Source organism: Biomphalaria glabrata, chromosome 11, assembly GCF_947242115.1.
Source record: "Biomphalaria glabrata chromosome 11, xgBioGlab47.1, whole genome shotgun sequence".
In the NCBI taxonomy this organism is placed as follows: domain Eukaryota; kingdom Metazoa; phylum Mollusca; class Gastropoda; family Planorbidae; genus Biomphalaria; species Biomphalaria glabrata.
In genome coordinates, this window is record NC_074721.1 from 10514097 (window position 1) to 10530799 (window position 16703).

Sequence of the window (16703 nt, forward strand, 5' to 3'; positions counted from 1 at the left end):
CTGTCACAGCGGGTTCCGCCATTTAACCAGGCCCCATAAAGTTCTGACTTGAATAGAGATGTAGTAATAAAATAAGCATACTTACAAAGTTAGGATATTTCAAGGTTTTAATGACCCAGCCTACAAAGGCTGATGTATACAAGGGTTCACATTTTACTTCCCGTTTTATTTTTACCTGAAATTATCACATCCGTGTTGTAACATGTTAAAGAACTGACTAAGTGAAAAACAGAGAGATTTAAGTCACCGTAAGTCAATTATTTACGTTCTAACGTAGGATATCAGTCTCATTTCTCTTGGTAAGATCGTTATTATATTTGATAAAACACTAAAGTGATTGACATTTGACCTTTATATCTGCTTATGCTGCACATTTTATTCAATCAATTGCGTTAACTGACACACACATACCTACTTCTAAATATATGTACATACATACACATACACACACACACATACATATATATATAAGAGAGAGAGAGAGAGAGAGAGAGAGAGAAAGATAGTTAGATAGCTAGACAGATATAATCTTTTAGTTATTAGATATATTACATCAACGCTCCTTGCTTAACGATTCTTTTTTGGAACAACTACAGTAAGGTCAATTTGTTTTTAGCTGCCTTCAATTGTTAAACGCATATATTTTATCTTGTATAGCGTTACTTCTAGAAGACATATCTCTATGTTTGAGAAGCTTTTCAGTTCACACTTATGTAATCCAAAACCTTTGTTATCATTTTGTCAAAAAAGCTTTACTCATTGACTGAAATTCTGAATTTTGCAAGACAGCCATTCACTACTATCTTTTTTATTAAAAAAAAAATACAATAAAAATTATATTGTCTATAGAAATATTTTATTTGCTATTACATACATCACATCAATTAAGTATTGTTGTAGCCTAGCCAAAACCTGCCGCAGGACGTCTAAGGGAGGGGGGGGGCGACGGGCAGGGCTCCCATTCAATTTTATAATATACTAAATCTAATCTACTATTTTTTTATTTAAATTTTCATTAGTTCTATTGATATATTATCTAGGCTTTTTAAAAATCTAATCTAAATTACATCTAAATTACTCATAATGTATATTTTAGATCCAGATCTAGTAGGCTAGATATAGATCTCAAGAGTACTAAATAAGAAGTTTAGTTCAGGTAGATCTACATCCTCATTGTAGTTCAATTTAAAAGAAAATGCCAATAGCTCTGTTGTTAGATGTGCTGAGACATTGAAGTAAAAGCACGATATGTCTTCTTCTTTTTTTTTTTTTTCAATTCCAATCAATGCTGAAAGATAATCTAAAATAGCTCGTCTCACATACTACACATATCGGTAGATGTCATGCCGTTAGGTGTAATATATGTGTTTATCAATAATATGCTATATTAGTTTATAATCAGTTTGTTATTAAATTTACAGCAATGCCTGGTCGTCTGGTTAGCTTGGTGGACTGATTATCTCGACGGTCCCGGGTTCAAGCCCAGCTCGCTGCCATCGCCCGTCGTCCAGCGAGAGGTTTGGACAAGAAAGTTAATTATCTTTAACTTTGAAGGAATATCCGAAACATGTAAAACAGAAAAAAAAATAATTTAAACTTTTTTTACAATGGCAAATGAATCTTTAAAACATTATTACTTTTGACAATCCAAATAAATCATATCTTGAATATTCCTCGCGAAATGGCGGATCCGACAGGGATCCGACGGGACCGCCTCTGAGTTTGTGTGATAACACATACTCTGTTTGTAATCTTGTTATTTTTTTTTAAATGCTTTTTATTATTCTTCTAAATCTATTACAAATTTAATTACATAACTGATCAAGACTAATTGAGACAACTATGGTTAATATAAGCTTTGCTTTTTTTTAAGTATTTCTTTTCTTGTTAATTTATAATTTTAAAGTGTTTTTTTTTTCTTTAACAGATATTATAATATGTCGATATTAAAATTGTATAAACAAGCCAGCCATCTTTTATTGTGCCTTGTTTTTCTGGTCGAAGACGGTCTTCATGGAGAGGCTCAAAAAGCTGAAGCTGTTATTGACATACAATTGCATTCTACATCTAATTACAGAATAACATTTATCCTAAGAAACGATTCATATAGCAAGTAAGTATGTCCCTAATCGAAAAATTTGTATTATGTAATACTAATAAGGCTTGTCTTAAAGTCCAAAGATTACTGAAGAAGTGCAGTATTACCCGTGGGTACGCAGCCCCAGCAGCGACCTATATATTTTGCCTCATCCAGCACGAGCATAACCATGTCATTTAAAGCAATTTGGGGCCTAATCTGATCTTTAAAGCGTTTCTTTTGGGCACTTTCGTTATGTCGATCACCTTTAAGATCACAAAAAAAAAGACTGCTTTTGGAATACGTTCGTCCTCCATACTTGCCCTGCTTAGCATAACTGTCGGACCATAAGAAGTTTCCTTATACTGTCCATACCGGCGTTTGCAAATATATTGATGTTTGTATCGCGGTCTAGCCAACGTATGTCCATGATGGAGCGCAAACATCTTTGGTGAAAGCGTTCAAGTAGTCTTAGTTGCTTTCTGTATAATAGCCATGTCTCAGATCCATATAGAAGGGTTGAGAGAACTATTGGCCTGTAGGCATTGATTCTGTAGGCAGGCGGAGCGATTTATTTTTCCAAACTCTCGTCTGCAGGCGTCCAAACGGTTATCAACATCCCTTTAAGGCGAGGTGTTATTTGATAATATATTTCTTAGAAATGTGAACTGGCCCTTCACTTTAAGGGTCTGTCCATTTACGGCGAACTTTGGGGCTGAGTAGGTTTTATTGGGTGACTTCTGGAACCTGACTTCTGCTAGAAAGAGCTAGCCAGGTGCTATCATCAGCATAAAGAAGCTTTGTCATGACCATTTCTTTTATTTTAGTATGGGATTGTAACCGTCGAAGATTGAACACATTGCCGTCTGAGCGAAACCTGACGTAGATGGCTCCTTTGACCCAGCATTACGCCAAAGCAGATAGCAAATAAAAAAGAAGCAAGTAAACAGCCCTGCTTCACGCCATTTTCTATTCAGAAGCGATCCGACAGGTCACCATTATGTCTAATCTGGCCTTTCGTCCCACATAAAAATTCTTGAGAATGAATAGAAATGTAGTTGGGCATTCGATCCTGGTCAAAATCCTCTACAAAACAAATTATCGCAAATGACTTGTTGAAAACCTATCTGAGGTCCACAAAGGCAGCGTATAGGCTTAGGTTCTGCTCTTTGCATTTTTCTTGTAATTGTCAAAAAACAAATTTCGGCTCTAAAGCCACATTGGCTAACCAAGAGAAGTTCTCTCTGATAATTTTCTAAGGGACATTTTCCAGCGATTCCTCCAATACGTACCTTTTGTCACCAAATAGCAGGTTTTCAGCGATTTTGTATGTCCGCTTTGCTAGTTAATAGTTTGGAACCATCTGAAGATCTTATCGTCGTCGTTGTCTGGTAAGTTGGGTAATAGGTACATCTAAGCGACTCATAGAAAGAGCGTGTGTCACAAGTGTCAGCATGTCTCTGCTTGTTTACGGAAAGTTCAAGCCATTTATTTTTTAGTTCCTGGATCTTTGCAGAGTGTGGCAAGAATGTTTATCGAGAATCGAGACATATGGCTGCGTTGACATTATGGTTTGCAAGAACATAGAGATAGCATTTGTGTTTTTTCTTTAACAGCAGCTCTTAATTTTCCATATTGTTCTCACCAAACCATTCTCAATTTAGTTTACTACAGTATCCCACGACTTTGAATTATCGTTTTTAATTGGCTCCAGTTACTCACTGTATCATCGTCCCATTGGCGTAGATAAAGTGAGGAAATCCCTCGGGCCTTCAATTGAAGTGTCGGAAAATTGTTTTTATATTAAATATTACTATATTTTATATGTAATGATGTCTAATATCAAAATGTAGGGGCCCCTGAAGAGGTCAAGCCCCCTGGCCCCAAAATCCTTAGCTACGCTACTGCGTCGTTCTGAAGCTTTCTGAGAACAAACTCCATTAGTTTTCTGAATCGCTCTTGTACGTCTGCCAGTCTATAAACATTTGGCCCCTTTGCCCTTGATAAATCATCTTTTTTTACTATCTTTATGGTGACGTTCAGCTTCGTTCTAACAAAACGATGGTTCGTGAAGCAGTCGTGGCTAGGTTTTACTCTATTGTGCACCGCATATTTCACATCGCACTGTCTCACTATTATGTAATCCAACAGGTGCCAGTGCTTAGGGGATGGATGCATCCATGTGGTCTTAAAACGGATTTTTTGGTTGAGAAATTGTGTTGGTTATTGCAAGCTTTGCTTCAGAAGAGAGTTCCAACAGAAGTCTGCCTTTATCATTGTAGCTGCCAATACCATGTCTACCTAGGGCACTCGGCAAAGCGCTGTAGTCGTTCCCCACTCAAGCGATAAAGTCACCAATGATAATGAGTTTGTCTTCAGGGTCTACCTTGCACAGGCCAGCGTTAAATCATTCCTTGGTATCAAGTTCTGCCTGCAGCATGGTAGCGTAAGCACTGATAATAGTGACTTATCAAGAGTCATCTAACTGTAGTCTGAGCGACATCAGTCGGTCTGAGTGACCAACAGGGATATCTAGTAGTTTCTTCGCAAAAGATTGTTTTGTCATAAAAGCCTGTGCTCCTCGGGGCCTCTTCCAGACAAGTATAGGGTGTAGTCAGCCCACCTTTCAGTCAGTGTCTCTTAGCTCGCCAAGCATAACTTACTAAGGGCGTCCATGTCTACTTCTCTAATGCGATCCGCTGAGGGCATTATCTTTTATTGCTGTCCAGCAGTGTGCGGACATTCCAGCAGGCGACTTTTAGAGGTATCCTTTTATTGACTCTGGTCAATACTACTGCATCTAGTGTAAAGAGTGATAATGTATTATGTGAATACATAATATAATAATTACGTTACAAGTTTACAAATAGCCTTCTCGTAGTCAATGTATAATTAAAGAATAGTTAACGAAGCGAAGGGATTAATATGATTCATATACTGGAATATAATTTTACAAAGACATTGAGTGGAGAAAGAGATATTTATCATTACCTTATGGCATACTGTTCAGTGACACGAGCTTATCAGCTTCATTCTGATTTGATGATGTTATGCACTTTTAATTAAAGTTGTAATTCTAGTTAAATGTAATTTCAATAAAGTAAGTTATATATTTGTAAATTTGCCCATTACATCAAAATGAAAGCGTCATGAAACGTCTTTCACTGCTCCAATTACAGCTAAACTAGAATAATTAGTAAACGTTGGAAACGTATCAATAAGCTTTAGGGTGTGAAACGGCTTGGCAAACATGTGTCATCAAATGTTTATAATGTTAAAAAAGTAATAGGGAAGCTGAAAAGACTCAAGACGCCTGGCTCAGAGGTCTTTCAGCAATAGTGTTTAAAATGGGTGATGCTGCTCTCACACAAACTTGACACAACGATTAACAGATCTCTTCACTTTGTGCTAGGTCACATTTACTATCTGCCAGAACTTCGAAATACCACCAACATATCCCTGTACATAAAAAGCATACAAATCAGACTGCTCGAACTATTGTGGCTTTACCTTACAGTCAGTAGCGGGAAAAATCCTTGCCCGGATACTCCTTGAGAAATTGACGAACACCTTAGTAGGCAACGTGCTTTCTAAAAGTCGGTGTGTTTTCTGGGCTATAGAGGCACATCGGACATAGTTTTTGTCTTCATCTTCGAATAATGCAAGAAGCAGAAACTGGACTGTACGCTGCATTTATGATTTCACCAAAGCTTTTTACACAGTGGGTCGCGATGTCTTTTGGCGGGGTTTATCTCGGCTTAGATGCTCTCCAAGATTCATCGCTATTCTGAAGCAATTTCATGAGGGTCAAAAAGGTCAAATCAGATACAGTGGTGGTGATCTATCAGCTCACTTCTCAATAGAGAAGGGTGTTTTGAAGGGCTATCAGCTTGCTCCAACACTTTCTGCAATATTCTTTGGAGCAATGCTTAATAAAATGAGGCAACCCCTGAATGTTGCTCGGCACCGATGGAAGCATATTTAGCTATCGGCGCTTGCTCTCACGTGCGAAAAATTGAGATGATTGCAACAGAGTTGATCTATGTGGACAATTACGCTCTTCTTGCACATACCAAACAAGAAGGTGGTTTGACCATTAACGTAAACAAAATACGAAATCGGAACATACCCAGCTCCACAAATCAACAAGAATGGCCATCTCCTTAATGTTGCTGACCAATTTACCTACATGAGCAGCAGTGCCCAACGATGCGTCACTGTCCTAATAGAATTTCAAGTTGAGTTGTTTTTTTAAAGACTAAAGATTTTATTTTCTACATTTTGATAGGATTTTTTCAACAAAAAAGTTTTGAAAATTGAATATAAAAATTTATATGATAGAGATCGCTAGGTATATGCCATTGAAATGATCGAAGGTCAATATTGGAAAGAAAAAATATATTATAAATGTTATATAAATAAGTCTATATCAAGTGTCATATAAATATAAGTTGCACTGTACAATGCACAGAACTGTACATTATATAGCACTGGTATAGTAATAAGGAAGATCTATATTGGATATCTAATTGACAATTAAAATCACAGTTGTTTATTTTAAACTTACATTTCAGTAGGTAACACCTTTTAATGTTCTAAATAATAATTTGAAGTTCATGAATGATTAAATTGTATTCGGTTTTTCTTTTATTTTCTAGATTTCAAGAGAATTTATTCAGCAACAAAAATTCGACAATTACATTCAAATATCTGGATGATGGTAGTGGTTCTTACATAACCACTATTACAGCAAGTGACGATCAAAATCAGAAAGAAAATCTTTTTTATACGTGTTTCATTAATGAGTCCATAATGGCCTTACATTGTCGTAGAAATATCAGCTGTACCATACAGAACTGTTTATTATGTAACAACGGTATAGGTATAAGGTGGATGTATAACGGATATATAAGTTCTAACTATATCACAAACAAAACAGAACATTGTGATGATGGGCAAGCGATAGTGATGTACGCAATAATTGATAATGTGTACTCAATATCAACCTCAACAGTTTCATCAACAACGCCATCACATTTATCAACACTAAACTTAACGAAACTTTCAACTATAGCCATTCTACAAGAAAATACTTCGAGCGAGACAAAATGTGTCAAAGCTGAACTCAATTTGCCTTCCGTTGTGTCCGTCAGTGTGTCTGTCACTGTGGCTGTGTGTACTGCACTTTTTATTCTCATGCTTGTCATTTGGAGAAAAAGAAAGTGTAAAACAGTTTCAAATAATTCTCAAAACGGGATCCCACAGAACTATGATAACTTGCAAAGTGCTGAGAGTATACAAGGAACAGATCCAAGAAATTACACATACAATACACCCATTTTTAGTTTTAAAACTACTAATTTTGAGAACAACAATTCAAATAACACGAACGAACATACCATAAGACTGGATAGAATAACAGAAAGGGAAACAACTGTTCACACTACAATAATGAACGATAAAATAACTGCCACATTAAGCGCTGCTTTAGATTCTGAAAAGCTAAATGCGTACAACAATGTTATAAACGATACCAGAGCTCAAGATCGCTTCAGTCCTTCAAAATGCGTTGCATTTAAAAAAGACAATGTTTACGATGACATTGATCATAACCAAAGCAATGCAAAATCTAAACATCCAAGCATGGAAATTAATTACGCAAATAACGGTTACAACAATATCCTGTGACATTCCAAAGTTTGGACCATATATTTAGTTTAGTTAAGTTATCAAAACTATTAAATCTACATTTTTTTTACCAAATAATTCACATTTTCTTATGCATTTAGGTACATATCTGTAAAATAAAAAAAAAGCACAAATTAAAATCAAATTAAGGATTATAGGCAGGTAAGGATAAGCCATTAAATCCATTCATATGCAGAATGTAAAGACAGAAAGTTGGAAAATAACAAAGGACCAAAGGTAGGATGGAAAGGTATAGTGTAGCCGTAAATATATATATATTTTTACAATGGTTAATAACATCAACTACTGTTTGTAAGCAAGTTTCCAACATTCTTACCTCACATAGACTCGACTAAACATCTTTTAAGACATTTACAAAACTCGGTTTAAGTTTATTATTAAATACATACATCTTTACCATAGTGCGGACTGCAACTCCGACCATTCACCAGTGCTAAGCAAAATCAAACTACTTCTCAAGAAGGCTTACACTTCCACTCAACCCAGAACTAGGCGAATTAACGTCAACCATGTAGGTGACCCAGAGAAGTGTGCACTCTTTGGCGAGCTCCTGAACAGTTCAATCTCCTCGTTAAGTGATGAAGAAGACATCTCTATCAGAAGGGAAAAATTAAGAGATGTAATCTACAGTTCGGCAATCACCGCCTTTGGGCCTCAAAAACACAAAAATGTAGACTGGTTTGAGGCGAATCTAGCACTTATGGAACCTTGCATCGAGAAAAAACGATCTGCACACCTCGCTCAAAAGACAAAGCCTAGTCCAAAATCTTTGGAGGCCTTCAAAAGTGCTAATAAAGAGGCGAAACAAATGGCTAGAAAATGTGCTAACAACTTTTGGAGGGATACCTGCAACAGAATCCAAGACAGTCTCCACTCAGGAAATAGCAAAGCTCTATTTGATGGAATTAAAGCGGCCCCTGGGTCCAACAGTGTCTAAGCCTGCCCCCCTTCTATCCAAATCAGGAGAAAAAATTACAGATCAAACCAAGCAACTAGAACGATGGACAGAACACTACCTCGAAGTCTATGCCACACAGAATACAGTAGACGATGTCGCCCTGGCTTATCTACCAGATCTTCTAGTACTGGAATGCCTAGATGAGCTTTCGAGCCTTAGTGACCTCAAAAAAGCAATTAACTTCATACGAAATAGAAAATCTCCTGGGAGTGATGGTATCCCAGTGGAAGTAGTGAAAGTCAACGAATCACTCCTGCTCCCTGAACTCTATATTCTCCTCTGCCGCTGTTGGGAAACAGGTCATGTCTCACAGGACATGCGTGACGCAACTATAGTCACAATATACAAGAACAAAGGGGATCGGAGTGACTGCAACAAGTACAGGGGTATCTCTCTCCTCAGTATAGTGGGAAAGATCTTTGCTAGAGTGGCACTATTCAGGCTGCAAGTGATAGCTTCTAGAGTCTACCCAGAGTCTCAGTGTGGATTCAGGAGTGGTAGATCCAGTATATACATGATTTCTTCTCTACGACTACTGCAGGAGAAATTCAGAGAGAGAGAGAGACAGACCCCTTTACATTGTTATTGTTGATCTGACTAAAGCTTTTGACATGGTCAGCAGAAGTGGCCTTTTCAAACTCCTGAGGAAAATAGGTTGCCCTCCCAAACAACTGAAGTTCATTGAGTGTTTTCACGAGGAAACTAAATGTACTGTCAAATTCAATGGAGCCCAATCAGCACCTTTTGAGGATTGCAGTGGTTTCAAGCAGGATGTGTGCTCGCACCTACTCTGTTTGGCATTTTCTTCTCCTGTCTACTGCATTATGCGTACAACGACATAAACGAATGTGTGTTTCTCCATACAAGATCCTCTGGAAAACTATTTAATGTATCAAGGCTGCGGGCAAAAACCAAGGTTAGGAAGCCACTCGTGAGGGAACTCCTGCATGCTGATGATGCAGCTATTGTGGCTATTGTGGCTGATTCTGATATTTAGCTACAGTCCCTGGTTGACAAACTATCTGCTGCCTGCCAGAAGTTCGGCTTAAACATCAGTCAAAGCAAGACTAAGATACTTGTCCAAAACACAAACACTGCACCTCAAGTAAGCATTAATGCCTAAGGTGGATCTTTAAAATAAGATGGAAAGATAAGATAACCAATGAGGAAGTGCTACAAAGAGCAGGGTGCCAGGACATCCGCTCTGTTATCAGCAGCAGACGCCTTGGCTGGCTTGGCCACGCTCGTAGAATGCCAGTAGGTCGACTTCCACAGGACATCATGTATGGAGATCTAATAGAAGGCAGGAGAGCCGCTGGTCGCCCACTTTTACGTTATACGGATGTATACGACATGAAGCTCTTCAAAATCGACACTGGCAACTGGGAAGAGGTGGCACTGGATAGATCCACATGGAGAGAGCATAAAGGAAGGGTCACAGATTGCAGATGTCATACACAACAGAAGCAGAAAGAAGAGGGAAAATGCAACGGCGCCTGGTGATTATATATGCCCTACCTGCGATCGCAGCTGTGTATCAAGGACTGGCCTCTTTAGTCACACAAGAAGTTGCAAAGGGAAAAGATCATCTATCGAGACGTAAAATGCCACAGAGACATCTTTACAATAATTTGGATTTGACCTCTTGACCCTAATTTTAACAGCCTTATGTTACATAGCCTGACAATCACTTACCTCGATTTAGATTATCGGGCACTGTTCGGCGCACATATCCATGCAAGCTCTATAACAGCCTCATGCGACTACACAATCTCATTCCTGGGACGTTTTGTTTTTGTTTTTTCATTAAAAAATATGAAACAACTTATTATTGATAATGAGATTTAGGGAATTTTTTGGCAAGAAATTAACATTTAATATTGGTGAATAGAGCAATATCGAACAAATGTTTAGCTTTAAAATAATTTACATTTTTATAATCCATAACAATCTATTATATATACCAAGATTTTTCAAAGTTATGCAAGAAAATTTGATGGAACATAAATCAGAAAACCAATTTTGGAAATCATAACTTTCTATTGATACATATTTTTTTTTTGTATCAATGATAGAAATGCATCATAATTTTGTTCTACACTTTTAAGCAAGCAAATTAAAATTAATATACATTAAAATTAATTTAAAACATTCGTTTATCGATAAATCGCTTTTCATTAAAAATTCAAACACCCTAATATCAATAATTAGACGTTTTAGCATAAAAATAACTGTAATATAAGTCTCAAAAGCGATGTTAGACATTTTTGGTGTTAATTTGGTTCTTATTAAAATAAGTGGATAATGTGACTTCTTTATCATCTGCTAGATTGATGAAATTATTTTTTATATTAGTCATTACAAAGAATCACATAGCAATATTTTTACTTTATAAGTCACAAGAAAATCTTTCTAAGGTAGTCTAGATCTTAGTCTAGATCTTAGCTAATTAAATGAAAGCAACAAGTACATTATTTACTTTGAGAGGAATCGCGTACAAAATATATTGAAATTAGATTTTCAATAGTTTTTCTAGTTTTGCGACCTCAATATTACATACCTCAATATTACATACGAAAAGATGGACAGATGGAATAAATAGACCAAATTTATTTAACTAGACAACCCACGGCATAGCATACGCCGCTATTTTGCAGGGCCGGTCTTAGGGCACAGCAACCTATGCGACCGCAGTGGGCCCCTCACTGTCATAGGCCCACGCTAATCGCTAAACCTAAGTTTAAATTATTAGATTAAACCATTATAACTTATAACAGATTTCCCGAGGCCTCCTGACAATTTATCAGAAGCTCCTGGAAATCTCCTGAAATTGCAAAATATACGAAAAAGTCCTGAAAAACGCAAGCAATTATTAAAATCTTTTGAAAACGCATAAAAATGTCCTGAAATATATAGTCCGAAATTGTCATTTTGGGCTGTCATTCAATATGGAAAACGCCAACCCTACGAGTGATAAAAAACGGCATTATGCAATACACATAATTGTGAAATCTTGAGAATGAAGGTTCTCGCACCTCAAACTAATGAAGAATTAGTTGAGGTCAACAATTCTCGTAGATAGATTGAAACATTTGGTAAATCCTACTATTAACCTTATTCTATGTAGAAAACAGAATTATTATGATATACATATGACTTCGATTCACGCAAGGCTCGTGAAGTAATTCTGTACCTAGAAAAGAATGAATAAAATGCAAATACGAATTTATTCTCTAATACAAATCTTAATTTTCACTTATTATCCGTATCCCTATCCATACTAAGCCCTGTGGAATCCGTTTTGCATAGGGCCCCACAATGGTTAAGACCGGCCTGCTATTTTGTGAATGGTGAATACTACTTGTTCTCCCAACCCCCTCTTTTTTTTTTCGCACATAAATTTACGTGGGGTAACTCTAGTCTGACTTGCAGAAATAAAAGAGTGATCTTTCCTTTACTTCTTGGTGTCCAAACTGTTGAGCCATGAAGAGAATTATATGTATAGATAGATAGAGGCTTTCTCCTACGCTAAAAAAAAAAAGATTATTTGAGACTACTAGTGTACTAATGTATTCTCCTGTGTAAACAGTCGGCACACTACTGCACGAACATAATCAGTGTATTATACTTATTACTAGTCGACCGGCGGCGTAGCATACGCCGCCATTTTTGCCATAGTCCACTGCAACCTATGCGACCGCATTGGGCCTCTCACTTTCCTAGGACCGCACTTTCATAGGGCCCGCGCTAATTCTAGGTGTATAAATTATTAAATTAAACCATATTATAACTTAAAACAGATTTTCAAACTAATGAAGAATTACTTGAGGTCAACAATTGTCAAAGATAGATTGAAACATTTGATAATTCTTGCTATTGAGCGTGATCTATGTAGGAAACAGAATTATTATGATATACTGTATGACTTTGCTACACGCAAGGCTCGTAAATATTTCTGTACGTAGTAAAGAATGAATAAAAAGCATAGACGAATTTATTTTATAATACAAACTCTTAAATTTCACTTATCTTATCCGCTTCGCTACCCAAACTTGGCCCCGCGAAATCCGTTTCGCATAGGTCCCCACAATTGTTAAGTCCGACCCTGCTTTTTAGTGACCTGTAAATATACATAGTAGATTACTTGTTCTCTTTCCATGACTTCTTGGTCACAATGGTTAAGTCCGGCGCTCAACAGTTTGGACGAGCAAGAAGTTAAGGAAAGATCACTCTCTTATTTCTGCAGATAGTCAGCCCACGAAAAAACAAGATAGCAGGGCCGGACTGTTGTAATCAAGAAAGATCACTCTTTTTTATTTCTACCTCGCGTAAAAAAGAATGGGGGGGGGGGGGGGCTAGTAATCTACTATGTAGGAACTATCGAGGCCACAGAGAGCACGGCTCTGGAAAAAAATAGGGGGGGGGGGGAACAGGTATTTTTTACCCTTCGCTACAAATGGCTGCCTGGTCGGGCCAGTTCTGGGCGCTGGACTGTCCCATACACCTTCGTCCTGCGGGAGGTTTGGACTAAGAAGTAAACTATCGTCAACTCTGAAGGAACATCCGAAACATGTAAAACATTTTACAAACAAACATTTTACAAACACTACATAGCAGCGCCGGACTTAACCATTGTGACCGAGAAGTAATGGAAAGATAACAACTGTTGAGCGAAGAAGAGTATTATATATATACATAAATAAATATTGTCAGGATACATATCGACATGACCTTTTGCCTTGCTAACTCTGATACTTCAGGCCACGATATTGACAATCTCTTTCACCCACATCATATATTATAGGCAAAACGTACAGGATAACAACCATATTTACTTTATTATACTATTATTATTTACAATTCCTATTATTAGCGTGAAAATTCTTCATAAGTTATAAAAAATGTAATTTAACCTGGAGGTCTAGACAATTTACATCTTTAACACATATACGTCAAAGGTATCCCTGTATGTATTCATTTAAGTTTTAACTTAATAAATAGACGATCAGGAACACTTTGCTTACAGTCTTGTAAGTCTGTACCTAGCCTATTTACAAACTAGAATCTTCAACATTTTTCTATAACATATATCTAGATCAAGTATTATAGTCTGACATAATATCTTTCAATGTCCGGAGTTGTATAAGCAAACTAGATTTTTATATTCTGAATAAATTTATACTTGTGGTTAACTTGATTTTTTTTTTCGCGGTCGATTGGGAAAATTGGGGCGTATAAAAAGAAATTCATTTTTTTTAATCTACCATTCTTTAGTTATTAAAAGCAAATTAATCGCTCTTGTTCGTCAGCATCTTCATAAAGGAGGAATTGGCTTTAAATAATTCATTTTTTTTATTTACTTGATCTAGATTTTATATCTAGCTATTTTGAGATATAAAATCATTCTCTGCACAAAACGTAGTTTACACCCAACATCCAAAAAAAATTGTGTTGTGCAATTAATATCTAATACTGTTCAGTTTACAATCTACTATGTATTTGTAAAATGCACTCATTATTTGATCAAGAGATCCCTTAAACCGTCGAACAGATCCGCATTAAATTTTGTAAACAGGTTCCTCCTAGACGCTCAATAAGAACAGTTTTCGAAAGGTTCGCAACTTGAGCACCGCTATTAGCGAAAAACTGGAAGCTTTCCTTTAAACCTTTCCAGTATACATGTAAAACTTTTTTAAAATATCACGAAATTCGTATTTTTAAAGCAATGTTTTAGACAATTAAGAAATTAGAGATTAAGACATTAAGAAACTGGAAGAGACACAAAATAGAGCAGTGAGATTCTTAATATTTGACCAGAGTAACAACTTTAGTAAAATCACTAAATTTTGAAAGCCTTTAGCATAGAAGACTTAAAAGTAAAGTAGTAATTATACATAAAATAGTTAACCAGAATCTTCCAATATAAAAACAAAATGTAATAAAATACTGAGAAAGACACAAAAATAAAGGCACATTCCTCGTTCCATATGCTAGGACAAATTTGTACAAATGCTCCTTCTTCCCATGGAATGGGTTGCCTGAGCTAGCCAGGAAAACCAGCGACTTGGCAGAAGTTAGGTCATTGGTTAATATGCATGACTAAATGCATGACGCGTAGGGCGTAATCATCTTCTTTTTTTTTTTTTTTTTTGAAGTAACATCTGTATTATATAAGTTAAATATAAGATATGATAAGATAAAAGATAAGTATTTCCACTTTACATTTCCACTTTTCTTTAGACCAAACCAATCCTAATAGCATTAGGTCTAGAGTGACTCTAGAGCCTTTTTTTTAAAGAGAGAAATAGAAGGAGCAATGAATGTAGTACTTTGTAGCAGTCAAAAAATAGTAATCCTAATAGCATTAAAACAATGAGTCTAGAATATCTAGATCTATCGACATTTCGCTACATTCAAAAGTAACACAATTTTGAAAAGAGGTAAGATAAAGTATTAAATAAATAAAATCTAATTGATATTTTTTTTTTATTTAGAGAACAATTTTTTTTTTAAAGCTTAAAAGGGGAACGGGAATGTGGCATTCAATTGTTACTAAATATTGATGCGCTCTTTTGTGTCCGCTGCACTTTATGAAGCTCGTCTTCTCAAATTAAGTCAAAAGTGAGAAATGACGATGCACAGGTTAAAGTAAACAAAAGGGGGTTCGGTTGTGTGTGTGAGAGAGAGAGAGAGAGAGATGCAGACGAAAAGAAAGAAGGGGCCGTACATTTGCGTTGTTGTAAAAGTGTTTTATTTTTGTATAAGAAAAAAAACATAATTTAAACTGTTTGCTTTTAGAAAACAAATAGCCTTTGCACCTAAACTGTGCAAGCTGCAACATATCATAAATCCATATCTTTTCTAGTTTCTGAAATGTGATCGTGACGAGACACACCAACAGGCCATACAATACTCTAAAAGGGGGGGGGGCGCAAAAGCGAAGTTTAGACAAAACGGATGTTGGTTTGCATGTGCACAAAATTTATTGTTTATCTAGATTAGGTTACAGATAACGTCAGAGCAGCGTAAATTATATGTTAAGGTAGTGTGAAACAGGAAGCATGTCTGGTTGGAGAGCCCTGCAAGGAAAAAGATGGACAATATCAAAAATTAGTATTCTGCCTCAACGTGGCGCTCGTGGGGAAACGACCATTAGAGGAAGTGGTTAGGCTAAATGAGTAGCAAAACAAAACTTCCGTGGGGATGATCACGGGTTGGCGAGAGCTCACCCACTGCACGGAGCGGGGTTGAAAGAGAGCCCTCACGGCCCTGTCGATAATCCATACGCCGTTCCTCAAGGGTCCGTTTACACTAATGGCGAGTCCTCCACGGTTAGCTTGGTACAATATAAACAAATGACGGAGGTCCCCGGTGCACGCGGCCTTCGGCCATATCTAGCCCATGCACCCGGGGTGACATGCATCGGAAATAGTAATGCTTTACATAGGTATTGACTTGGGTCTCCTCCAGACAGAACGGTGGTTCACGCAGGTTTCTTTTTTTTTTTAATTGTTTGATGCTCAAACAGGTTTTTTTTTTCAAACTTAGAGCTCGAAGAGCCTTCGGCTCAGCTCTTAGACAATCTAACGGTAAATACCAGAAATAAAGTTATTTAAACTAATAAATAAATAAAATTGCATTAAAAAAATCAATTTGTCTTTACATTCTTGGAGTTTTGTTTGGATAGCGTAAGAAAACCAAATGGCTAGATTTGTGCCTAAGTTATATTAGAGCCGATTAAACAGTAGAAATATTGTTTTAAGAAGCCGTTAAATATTTGCATGAGTCTGAATAATCAATAAACTTGTACATGTCGTGGCGTATACTTTGACCTAGTTTCCTCTCACCCGTGTCTTTGTAGAAAAGTCAGACGATCTCTTTCACATGTAAACGTTAGCCTGACCTAAATAATAGAAACAAAAATGTATACATGAAGTCAAGGTTGAAAGAGTTTAAAGA

At 36.6% G+C, this 16703-nt stretch overlaps 1 protein-coding gene across 4 annotated transcripts; it reads left to right on the forward strand.

The window, feature by feature from the left end:
• The first annotated feature begins 39 nt into the window (after positions 1-39).
• LOC129928930 (uncharacterized) lies at positions 40-10661 on the forward strand. Of its 4 annotated transcripts, none has more exons than XM_056045457.1 (4): positions 40-299; positions 1422-1517; positions 1928-2113; positions 6736-10661. In XM_056045457.1, exons 3-4 carry the CDS (start codon positions 1938-1940, stop codon positions 7763-7765), a joined length of 1206 nt encoding a protein of 401 aa, XP_055901432.1. In that variant the 5' UTR covers positions 40-299; positions 1422-1517; positions 1928-1937; the 3' UTR covers positions 7766-10661. The 4 variants fall into 4 exon arrangements, with proteins under 4 accessions (XP_055901432.1, XP_055901433.1, XP_055901430.1 ...); XM_056045458.1 differs by having other exon boundaries at positions 40-248; XM_056045455.1 differs by lacking the exon at positions 1422-1517 and having other exon boundaries at positions 41-299.
• The last annotated feature ends 6042 nt before the right edge of the window (positions 10662-16703 follow it).

What these genes read in the sequence shown, in the direction of transcription:
- LOC129928930 (XM_056045457.1), top strand. Translation starts at nt 1,938, where the DNA reads ATGTCGATATTAAAATTGTATAAACAAGCCAGCCATCTTTTATTGTGC. An exon ending in AGAAACGATTCATATAGCAA is followed by an intron (nt 2,114 to 6,735) that starts GTAAGTATGTCC and finishes TTTATTTTCTAG; the next exon opens with ATTTCAAGAGAATTTATTCA.